Here is a 12,251-nt window from a genome sequence, read left to right on the forward strand (position 1 = left end):
TCAGCCTCGCCCCGACCAACTGCCAGCCTCGCGCCCCGACCACTTCCAGCCTCGCCCGACCAACTGCCAGCCACGCGCCCCGACCAACTGCCAGCCACGCGCCCCGACCAACTGCCAGCCACGCGCCCCGACCAACTGCCAGCCTCGCCCCGACCAACTGCCAGCCTCGCCCTGACCAACTGCCAGCCTCGCGCCCCGACCAACTGCCAGCCTCGCGCCCCGACCAACTGCCAGCCTCGCCCCGACCAACAGCCAGCCTCGCCCCGACCAACTGCCAGCCTCGCGCCCCGACCAACAGCCAGCCTCGCCCCGACCAACAGCCAGCCTCGCCCCGACCAACAGCCAGCCTCGCGCTCCGACAACTGCCAGCCTCGCCCCGACCAACTGCCAGCCTCGCGCCCCGACCAACTGCCAGCCTCGCCCCGACCAACAGCCAGCCTCGCGCTCCGACCAACAGCCAGCCTCGCCCGACCAACAGCCAGCCTCGCCCCGACCAACAGCCAGCCTCGCCCCGACCAACAGCCAGCCTCGCCCCGACCAACTGCCAGCCTCGCCCCGACCAACAGCCAGCCTCGCGCTCCGACCAACAGCCAGCCTCGCCCCGACCAACTGCCAGCCTCGCCCCGACCAACAGCCAGCCTCGCCCCGACCAACAGCCAGCCTCGCCCCGACCAACTGCCAGCCTCGCGCCCCGACCAACTGCCAGCCTCGCGCCCCGACCAACTGCCAGCCTCGCGCCCCGACCAACAGCCAGCCTCGCGCCCCGACCAACTGCCAGCCTCGCCCCGACCAACTGCCAGCCTCGCCCCGACCAACTGCCAGCCTCGCGTCCCGACCAACTGCCAGCCGCGCGCACCGACCAACTGCCACCCGCGAGCGTGTGGTTTTCGCGGCCCCGCTGGTGGCAAAACGTCGAGAGAGAGAGAGAGGCGAACGAGTGAGTGTGAGAGACGGGCAACGGCTTGAGAGGGAAAGGGGGAGGAAGAGGGAAGAGCCGGTGGGGTCGCGGAGTGGGAGTGTGTGAGGGAGGAGATGTGCGGACCCACGAGGTGAAAGGAAATTCACGTTCACTGTTTGGTTCTTGGCCGAGCGATCGGGTATTATTAGCGCTGAAAAAAAGAACTGCACGGGGGTCCGAGCCGGTACTTCATAACTGCGAACCGTCATCGCCTCACCACTCGCTCTGTGCCCGGCCTGGCGCTTGAGTGGACATAGCCTCTCCACAAACCCCCCACCGCAACCCCCCCCCACCCAACCACCACCTACCGCCTCCTTTACAGCTCGACGCTCCCGAGCAGACAGAAACCACCGCCCGTGAGCAATAATAATAATAATAATCCTTGCATTTGATATAGCACTTTTCACGTCGGGAGGACGTCCCAAAGCGCTTCACGGAACACACTGTAAAGTGAATTGACTGTATATTTGTGGGCGAACGCGGCAGCCAATTGCGCACAGCAATGTCCCACAAACAGTCGTGGATTGAAAATGACTAATTTATTTCTGATTTTTGGTTAAAAATACCATCGTTAACCTTCACAGAACTTGGTTCGGATCACACTTCACCTTCCCTATAGCACCAGCGGACCCCGATCCGCCGGGTAGATTAGAAAAGCAGGACATCCTATGACCTTGTACTCCTCCTGGCCTCCTGGTAATCAATCAGCTGTGCGTAACCTAATGATAAAATAATAACAATCCTTGCATTTGACAGAGCGCCTTATCACGTCTTCGAGACGCCTCAAAGCCCGGAACGTAGTGTAAAGTGAACTGACTGGGTTCGATTCCCGGCAGGGTGAAACGTCAGGCGAGTTTCCTTATTCCGCACACACGCCACTGGTTGCCCAGCAGTAAGTAGGAACTTGGTGTTAGTCGAATGGAGGATCACTTTTCCGGGACTAATAATTCCTCAATCCACGACTGTTTGCGGGACACTACTGTGCACAATTGGCTGCCATGTTTCGCCCACAAAATATACAGTCGAATCACTAGCGGAAGAAGGCGGGGGTAGATGGGAGTGAAGTCGAAGTTGGATGGAGTTGAATAGAATAGGAACAGAATGACTGAGAGCAATGGTGGCGCTGGGAAATGATTTTTGTGTCATTGGCAAACTGGCCACGTTGTTCTGTTAGAATTTCTTGATATTATTAATAATACTTGCATTTGATATAGCACCTTATCACGTCTTTGTCTTTGTGATGTCTCAAAACGCTTTACAGAATATGCTGTAAAGTGAATTGACTATATTTTGTGGGCGAAACACAGCAGTGAATTGCGCACAGCAGTGTCCCACAAACAGTCGTGGATTGAGTTTCCAAATTATTTTTAAAATTTATTTTGAAGGAATTATTACCCCGAGAAAAATGATCCGCCAATCAACTAACAATTGTGTTTCTACTTATTACAGAGGCACGTGGAGTAAGGAACTTGCCCAACGTTTTACCATGTCCGGGAATTAAACCCAGGTCTTCTTGCTTGTGAGGCGAGTGCTCTAACTATTTAGCTACAGGACTCCATTTTAATGGCTCCTCCATCCATTCTTTAATATGGTGTAATTTGTTATTTTGCTAAAAACATTTTCTTTGTCTCCTTTCACTTCGATACGTGTCCCTCTCCTTTTTTTGTGTTCGCTGGCTCCACCATTATGATTGACAATCTGTAACAGGAGGAGGGTTGAAGAATTTTGTTAGGGAACACAGAACGCTGTGTTCCCTAACAGGATTCTCATATCAAATAAAGATATCACACCAGATTCTTTCTGATTCTTTCATTACATGGTTCCATGTCGTGCCAAAGACAACGTGGAATACACCATGGCCAACTATAGTCACATTTTAGGACTTGGAGCTCTTTGCCTGTACAGGATGTATCTTAATAATCCTACGCCACTGTTTTCTGCTTGTGTCCTGGCTCATAACCCTTCGCTTCTCTGTGTGGGTCTTTCCTGCGTGCCACAGTTGCCACATTTGCCTACAAGTATAATCACTGCACTTGACAGTAATTGCTATGAACCACTTTCAAACTTTTTGATGTTCTAAAACAGTATAAAAATGCAAGTTATTTTCCTCTTTCTATACTACCCTCACCTTTACTGGTTGAAATTCTTCCCATTTTTTTATTCCTCCTCCAGAACTTGAGCACGGTGTCATTTTTGAAGATTTTCGTGCTCCTGATTGCGAAGAGTAATTCACATTGGTCAATGTCTCAAAATGGTTCACAGTGATAGAATCATACAATCATAGAATATTATAGCACAGAAGGAGGCCATTCGGCCCATCATGCCTGTGCCATTTCTTTGGAAGAGCTACCCAATCAGTCCCACTCCTCCGCTCTTTCCCCTCTGCTTCGTTTGGTAGATATCTTAAGACTGTGACCGCGGGTCACAGACCTACCAGCGGAAACAGGTTCCTTATCTCGCCTGTCAAAACTTTTCATGATCTTGAAGACCTCTATCAGGTCCCCACGTAACCTTCAATGCTCTAATGGGAAAAGTCATAACTCTTCCAGCCTGTCCTCATAGCTAAGGTTCCCCATTCCTGGTTTTATTTTCGTGAATCTCTAAGGTGCCCAGAACTGGATGCAGTACTCCAGCTGAGGCCTAACCAGTGTTTTGTATAGATTAACCATAATTTCCCTGCTCTTGTACTCTGCCCTACTACTACTACTACTACTAATAATAATAATCCTTGCATTTGATATAGCGCTTTTCACGTCGGGAGGACGTCCCAAAGCGCTTCACAGAACACACTGTAAAGTGAATTGACTGTATATTTGTGGGCGAACGCGGCAGCCAATTGCGCACAGCAATGTCCCACAAACAGTCGTAGATTGAAAATGACCAATTTATTATTGTTTTTGGTTTTGGAGGGATTATTATTAGGCTCTGTGTGGAGTAAGGAAACTTGCCCAAGGTTTCGCCCTCTGCCTGGAATTGAACTCAGGTCTCTCACTTGCAAAGCGAGTGCTCTAACCATTGAGCTACAGGACTCCACTAATAAAGCTCAGTACATCAAATGCCTTTTGTACCTGCCCCACTACATTTAATAATTTGCTTATTTGAACACCCAGATCTCTCTGTACGTTCACCCCTCTTAAGATTGAGCTCCAAGTCTATATTGCCTCCTATCATGGTCACAGTCCTCCTCACTATTTACTACCCTGCCTAACTTTGTATCATCTGCAAACTTGGAAATAGTGCTCCCTGTGCCCAAGTCCAGATCATTAATATATATTAGAAAGAGCAGTGGTCCCAATACCGATCCCTGGGGGACACCGCTGCACACCTCCTTTCATTTCGAGAAATGCCCATTAACCACCACCCTCTGCTTTCTGTCACTCAGTCAGTTCTTAATCCAAACTGCCACTGTCCCCTTAATACCGTGGACCTCTAATTTTGTATTAATCTCTTATGCGGTACTGTGTCAAAAGCCTTTTTGAAATCCATGTCAATAACGTCCACCGCATTTCCCTCATCAACCCTCGCAGTCGCCTCTTCAAAAATTCAATTAGATTTGTTGGGCAAAATTTGCCTTTACCAAATCCATGTTGGATCTCTAATTACCTCATGTTCCTCTCAGTAGAGATTTATTCTGTCCCGGATTATGGTCTCCAGTAGTTTTCCTATTACTGAAGTTAGGCTGACTGGCCTGTAATTTCCGGGTTTGTCTTTCTGCCCTTTTTGTAGAGGGGGTTACATTAGCTCCTCTCCAGTCTTCTGTGTCCAATGAAGATTGAAATATAATGGCCAAAACCTCCGCTATTTGAACCCGTATCTCCCACAGCAACCTTGGGTAAAATCCATCTGGTCCTGGTGACTTATCAATTTTGAGCCCAGTCAATCTTTTCAGAACTTCCTCTCTGTCTATAGTAATCTGATCTATGTCCTCTACGCTCTCATCCAATACTGTGGCATTTGGGGCATCCATTTCCGTTGTGCAAAGTACTCGTTTAGTACACCAGCGATGCCCTCTGCCTCCACAACAAGATGGCCATCATTGTCTTTGATTGGCCCCACCCTACCTTTAACTAACCTTTTTCCTTTATGTGCTTGTAAAATATTTAGGATTCCTCTTTATGTTACGCGCTAACCTCTTCTCATGGGATCTTTTTGCCTGTCTTATCACTCTTTTAAGATCACTCCTGCATTCTCTATAATGCGCTTTGCTATCCTCAGTGTCTTGCGTCTTCCAATTGTCATACTTCTTTTTTTTCATCCTAGACAGAATATCCCTGGTCATCCAGGCTGGCTTGGTTGTCGCACATTTCCTTTTTGTGGGAATATATCTATTTAGACCTTGAACTATCATATCTTTGAAGATCTTTCTGGAGTCCTGTAGCTTAGTGGTTAGAGCACTCGCTTTGCAAGCGAGAGACCTGATTTCAATTCCAGGCAGGAAGAAACCTTGGGCAAGTTTCCTTACTCCACACAGAGCCTAATAATAATCCCTCCAAAACAAAACAATAATAAATTGGTCATTTTCAATCTACGACTGTTTGTGGGACATTGCTGTGCGCAATTGGTTGCCCCGTTCGCCCACAAATATGCAGTCAATTCACTTTTCAGTATATTCTGTGAAGCGCTTTGGGACATCCTCCCGACATGAAAAGCGCTATATCAAATGCAAGGATTATTTTATTTATCTCCCATTGCTCATGAGTCGTTTTACCTGCTAGTCTCACTTGCCAGTCCACTCACTCTCGGTCCCTTTTTAGCCCATCAAAATTAGCCCTTTTCCAGTCAAGCATTTTCAGCCTTGACTGTGCTTTGTTCCTGTTCATGAGTAATTTAAATAATATGTCACTGTTACCTGGATGCTCCTCTACCGAAATCTTTTCAACCTGACGTATTTCATTCACCAGAACATACTGCTCAAGAAAATTTTCCTGGTACACAGTCTATGAACTTTTCTCCTGCCTTGCCCTTAGCGCTGCAATTTTGCCAGTCTATATTGGGATAATTGAAATCCCCCATTATCACACCTCTGTTCGCCTTACATCTATCTGGTTGCAGATCTGCTCCTCTATCTCCTTCCCGCTGTCTGGTGGTCTATAGTAAACCCCTATCAGTGTAACCACTCCTTTCTTATTTCTCACAGACCTTTCTTAGGTCTCACAGTGTTCCTGTTTCTGCTTTAAAACTACCATTTTAAAAATTCCCATTGATTGGAAGATCACAAACATCACACCACTATTTAAGAAGGGTGGGAGAGAAAAGATGGGGACCTATAGACCAGTTAGTCTGACATCGGTGGTAGGGAAAATTCTAGAATCTTTAATTAAGGATGTCGTAGTGGGATACTTAGAGGATCACAATATGATCAGACAGAGTTAACATGGCTTTACAAAAGGGAAGTTATGCTTAACAAATCTTTTAGATTTTTTTGACGACATATCAAGTAGATTAGATAGGGGGGAATCAGTGGTTGTAGTGTATTTAGATTTCCAAAAGGTATTCGATAAGGTTGATCCACAAGATTAGGGCCCATGAAATTCAGGGGAACATATTAGCATGGATTGAAGAGTAGCTAACGGGTAGAAAACAGAGTGTAGGGATAAACGGGTCCTCCTCAGATTGGCGGGATGTGACTAGTGGAGTGCCACAAGGATCAGTGCTTGGGCCTCAACTATTTACAGTCTACATCAACGATCTAGGTGAGGACATCTAGATATAATATACTTAATATATCCAAATTCACAGATGACACGAAACTAGGAGGGAGAGTAAACCCCAAGGATGACATTAAAAAAATGCAACGAGATATAGATAGGCTAGGTGAGTGGGCAAATAGGTTGCAGATGAAGTATAATGTAGGGAAGTGTGAAGTCATCCACCTGTGGCAAAAACAGGAGAGCAGATTATTTTTTAGAAGGGGAGAGACTAGATAGTGTTAGGATTCATAGGAACTTGGGTGTCCTTGTACACCAGTCACAAAAAGTTAGTTTGCAGGTACAGCAAGCAATTAGGAAAGCATTTGTTATAAAAGGATTAGAATATAAGAGTAGGGAAGTCTTGCTGCAACTATATAGGACCGCGCCTAGAGTATTGTGTGCAGTTTTTTAAGAAAGTTTAAGTTTAAGAAAGGAAGTTCTTTAAGAAAGGATGTACTCGCCTTGGAGGGGGTACAACATAGATTCACTAGGTTGGTACCTGGGATAACGGGGGAGTTATGAGGATAGGTTGAGCAATTTAGACCTATATTCTCTAGAATATAGAAGGATGAGAGGTAATTTTATGAAAACCTATAACATTATTAAGGGGCACGACAGAATAGAAAAGGAAACTATATCCAGGACTAAAATTCGGGCTAAGTCCTTTCGCACTGAATTGAAAAACTTCTTCACTCAGAGGGTAGTGAATTTATGGAATTTATGGAATTCTCTACCCCAAAGGGCTGTAGATGCTCAGTCCTTGAACATATTCAAGACTGAGATAGATTTCTTGTGGATAAAGGGATTAAGGGATATGGGGATAAGGCGGGTAAGTGGAGTTAGTATATATCAGCCATGATCTTATTGAATGACGGGGCAGCTCGAGGGGCCGAATGGCCTACTCCTGCTCCGAATTCTTATGTTCTTATGTTCTTATTGTATACTAGCTGTACCCGTTGCAGCTATGTCTGCCCATTTCACCAGTCTGTCTTATATCCAATTGACTAACAACTGGGTTCCTACTTACTGCTAAGTAACCCTAGGTGTATGGAGCAAGGAAACCTGCCCATTATTTCTCCCTGAATCGAACCCAGGTCTCTCACTTGCGAGGCGAGTGCTGTAGCCACTGATTTAAAGGACTGACCAGCCCACTTCTTGGAGAACAGGACAATGATGTATATTCAGAAGGAAAGCAATCAGTGTTTGATACAATTAGCGGAAGAGGGCATTATGCCCTGCTGAGTCTTACTGGGAAAGCAATGCATTCTTTTGCTGATGTTTTCATTTGTTGCTTTTCCAGCACTATGAGCCAACAACCTGCCCATCACTAGCGTGCCAGGTGCAGCTCAGGCAAATCGTGGGAGAAATCAAGGAAAAACGCACAAAATCATGGCTTAGAGACAGCATCAGTGATCAAACAGGTAAGGAAAACATAAGAAGACCAAGGTCCATCTAGACTGTCTTCCACCATCCTGCCAGTTACTTGACATGTCGTGTCCCAAACTATATACTGTATCCCCAGATAATGGCAGAATCTTCCTGGGGGGTTTTAAACTATAAACTTGCCTCCAATCCAGCAAACATGGCTTTAAAATAAGTGAGGCTGATATTCTCAATAGGCTCAAGGTGTTTTAAAAACCTACAAATCCTCTGCGACAGATAAAATGTACCCCTCGTCTTAGGGAAACAAGGCAGGACATTAATGTCTCTGACAGACATGAAGATGGAGTCAGTCAGTACTAGGGAGGTTCCAACAGGCAGGAAGCACACATGTTATTCCCATTTTCAAGAAAGGGAGAAGAACCATACCTTGCAATGATAGACGCATTAAAGCTGGCAATTCAGTCTGACCTTAATAATTGGAAAAATTATGGAGTCAATCATCACAACGGAAGTGGAAGATTACCTAGAAAAAATAATTTAATCTTTTCTTTTCTCACACTCTTTATCTCTCCCTGTTTGCCCTCGTCCCATCCTTCCTCTCTAACCTTTCTCTATGGAGACACTTAGCAGTCAGTTAATCACAAGATTGGTTTGGATGAAGAAGCTTGGATGATCGGTGAGTCAGTGACTAGAGCATATCAATTTAAGATCAGTGCACTCCATTTAATTGTGTATCTAAGAAGCATTTGCATATTGTATTTTAGATCTTAGAAGGATAAATCAGAATATAATCTTGATGGAGAAAGGTGTACGACCAAATGAATTTGGATGGTCAGTTCCAGAGATTATTAAAAATAAATTAACAGGCCAAAAGGAATCAAAAAGGCTAACTTTATGTCAAAAGAGTTTGAATACAAAACAAGGAGATGATGGTTCTAGTCAGACCTCAACTCAACCGGAATATTGAGCACCGTAAAGATTTAATAGAGGTGTTCAAAATTATGAGTGGTTTTGATAAGAGTAAGCAGGGAGAAACTATTTCTACTGTCGGATGGATCGGTAACCAGAGAACACAGATTTAAGATAGTTGTCGGAAGAACCAGAGGGGAGATGAGGAGAATTTTTTTCACACAATGAGTTGTTTGGATCTGGAATGTACTGCCTCAAAGGGTGGCTGAAGCAGAATCGATAACAACTTTCAAGAGCGAAGCAGATAGATATTTGGGGAGGACAAATTTGCTAGGTCAAATGGCCTCCTGCTGTGCTGTATAACTCTCTGATTCTAAAGAGGTACTCGCCTTGAATGACATACAGCACAAATTCATCTGAATTGAACTCAAACTCCAGGGCCTAATTATGATAGGTTGGCAAACTTGGGTTTCGAAGGTTCAAAAACGGCCTGATTAAAGGGATTTAAAATCCTGAAAATTTATAATAAATAATACTAATCCTTGCATTTGATATAGTGCTTTTCATGTCTTCTCGACATCTCAAAGCGCTTCACAGAATATTTCTACTGTCGGATGGATCGGTAACCGGAGAATACAGATTTAAGATAGTTGTTGGAAAAACCAGAGGGGAGATGAGGAGAATTTTTTTCACACAATGAGAATATGCTGTAAAGTGAATTGACCGTATATTTGTGGGCCAACGCAGCAGCCAATTGCGCACAGCAGTGTCCCACAAACAGTCGTGGATTGAAAATGACCAACTTATTATTGTTTTTGACAAGATGGGTAGAGAGAAACTGTTTCTTCTATTAGGAGAATCGAGAGAAAGAAGAGGACAATAGCTAAATTTAGAGCTAAATTAAGAGCAAAATCAGAATATTTTTTCAACAAGTACGTTTATATACGTGCCCTTCACATTGGATAATATTTCAGAGCACTTCACAGTGCCTGTATCGCATGCGAGCAAGAGACCATAGACATGGTTTTAACATGGGATTTAAAGACTGATAGAGAGGGAATTTAGATTAACTGGATTTTGATTATGGTGGAACTAGGGTCAAGTGAATTAAGAGAAGTCAATGTGACGGCTAACAGAATCATGGATAAGAGTTTGTCTAGCATTTGTAGTGAGATAGGGCAGAATCGTGCAGTGTAGCAGAGGTGAAGAATGTAATCTTGGTCAGGAACCAAATGTGAGGAAGGAGAAAGTAGGTTCTGCAGGTGAGAGAGCAAGGATGAAAGAAGAAAATCTTTCAAACAATCTGGATCTGGAATGCATTGCCTGAAAGAGTGGTGGAATCCGATACGATGACAACTTTCAAGAAAGAAGTAGATGGATATTTTGGGGAGGACAAATTTGCAAGGCTTTGGAGAGAGAGCAGGGGAGTGGGTTTAATTTGAACAGCTCTTTGAAAGAGCCAGCACAGACACAATGGGCCGAATGGCCTCCTTCTGTGCTGTATAATTCTATGATTCTACAAAGTTTGGAAATGTAGAAATGTGACAATAACTACCCCAAAAGGGTGTACTGATGCTCTGTTAATAGAAAAATTTGGATGAATATTTAGTGGGCAGGAGTATCAAGGGAAATGATGAACGGTCAGATCAATGAATTAATAAAGTAGTGCAGTAGACTTGAATGATCTAATCCTGATCCTATCTTCTTAAGTTCTTATGAGCAGTTCAGTAAATAAACAACAGACAAGACAAGGCTTTTTGTGATGCATCGAATCTTTATTAATAGTCCAGCTACAATGCAGATAGAAAGAGAGAGTTCTCCTTTTACGGTCATTAGATACATACAGATTGTGCCAATCGATTCAGTGTTTATGGCAACTTGGAAAGAGACACTACCTAAACCGTCCATTAAAGGCAACACAACCTGCTGTGTCGATGAAGACAGGAGCAGTGAGGCTCCAAATTACAGTAGTGAGGAAAGATTGACTATCCTCATTACTATGGATTTGAGATCTTTAAATTCATTAGATGAGGGCACTGTGGACTTTGTTGGTTTTCTCTCATGAAATGGTGCAGCTTTTTTCAAGTTACTCACAATCACAAGATTATCCCCTGCTCTTCTCGCCTTCCCCTTCCCAAATCAGTAGAGCCAGTTGCCTGCAAGAATTGATGGACATTGTACTGGGTGAGGGGGAGGGGGTTGTGGAGCTGGTACAGGGCTTGTTGGCTTCGAAGGAATTCATTTTATAAATGTATGAATTCATAGACCAGATCAGACTTAACGAGAATCTTATCGCATCCAGTCTGATTAATCTTAAAAGATTGATCGCCTATAAAATACAGTCATTACACTTTACTCCTGCGAGGAGTTTTGAAACATCTTCCTGATGTGAACGATGCAATGTCAAATACAGGATAATAATAATAATTCTTGCATTTGATATAGCGCCTTATCACATCTTCGAGACATCTCAAAGCGCTACACAGAATATACTGTAAAGTGATTTGACTGTATATTTTGTGGGTGAAACGTGGCAGCCAATTGAACACAGCAGTGTCCCACAAACAGTCATGGATTGAGTGACCAGTTTATTATTATTATTTATATCATCAACAAAACCTTGCCCCAAGATTGGTGAGTTTCACATGTGACGAGAAAGTCCATGGCTGCCAGGGTGGACAGGCGTGTGGTGGATTTTAGATGTTATAGAATCGTCTCTTTATCATCATTACAATAATCATTGATGCCAAGAACAGATCAATTACTCTGAATAAATGGCTGGAATCAATTGCAAATAAAGAAGCTTTGATTCTTCATTCTGTTTGTTGAAGTGAATTCCCAAAGACCCATGAAGCATTAACTACGATTATGGTCATCAGAGCCAGACCACGGCAATCTGAAACATTCTTCAGTGGAGAAGCAGCATTTGCTGGGGGAAACGTCCTGAAAGATATGCACAAGAGTTAAAGAAATTAGAATTGGTCACTATTAGAGCGAATCCCATTTGCCTGCTCTTCTGCCATCATATCTGCTGGTGCTTGTTCCTGCACTAGAACTCCATTTAATTCAATTCTGCTACTCTTTTCCTGTAGTCATTATAGCTACTCTTTAAACAAATTTCCTTTTGCACACCGAGACAATACACTTCCCAGAAGAAATACTGTGATTTTTGATTCTTACCTTAAATATCATATTTCTCTGTGAAGAGAACAAATTAGTATAAATATAAACGGCACTGAACAAATATCCCTCTGCATTTCAGACCAAATAATAATAATGCTGGATAAATGGATTTGAGCAGCACCGACAGA

The 12,251-nt window shown here is 44.0% G+C and overlaps 1 protein-coding gene across 1 annotated transcript in view; it reads right to left on the reverse strand.

Moving 5' to 3' along the window:
- Window positions 1–11,497: 11,497 nt before the first annotated feature.
- The window catches only part of LOC103190898 (keratin-associated protein 19-2-like), a 37,356-nt gene continuing 36,602 nt past the window's right edge, over window positions 11,498–12,251 (reverse strand). Inside the window, exons 14-15 of the mRNA XM_042345324.1 lie at window positions 12,121–12,138; window positions 11,498–11,883 (exon numbers count right to left, since the gene is read on the reverse strand). Of these exons, the coding sequence (XP_042201258.1) occupies window positions 12,122–12,138 (17 nt within the window). The 3' untranslated portion in view covers window positions 11,498–11,883; window position 12,121. The remainder of the gene's footprint in view (window positions 11,884–12,120; window positions 12,139–12,251) is intronic.

This window comes from Callorhinchus milii, unplaced genomic scaffold (assembly GCF_018977255.1).
Source record: "Callorhinchus milii isolate IMCB2004 unplaced genomic scaffold, IMCB_Cmil_1.0 Scaffold41, whole genome shotgun sequence".
Lineage (NCBI taxonomy): Eukaryota > Metazoa > Chordata > Chondrichthyes > Chimaeriformes > Callorhinchidae > Callorhinchus > Callorhinchus milii.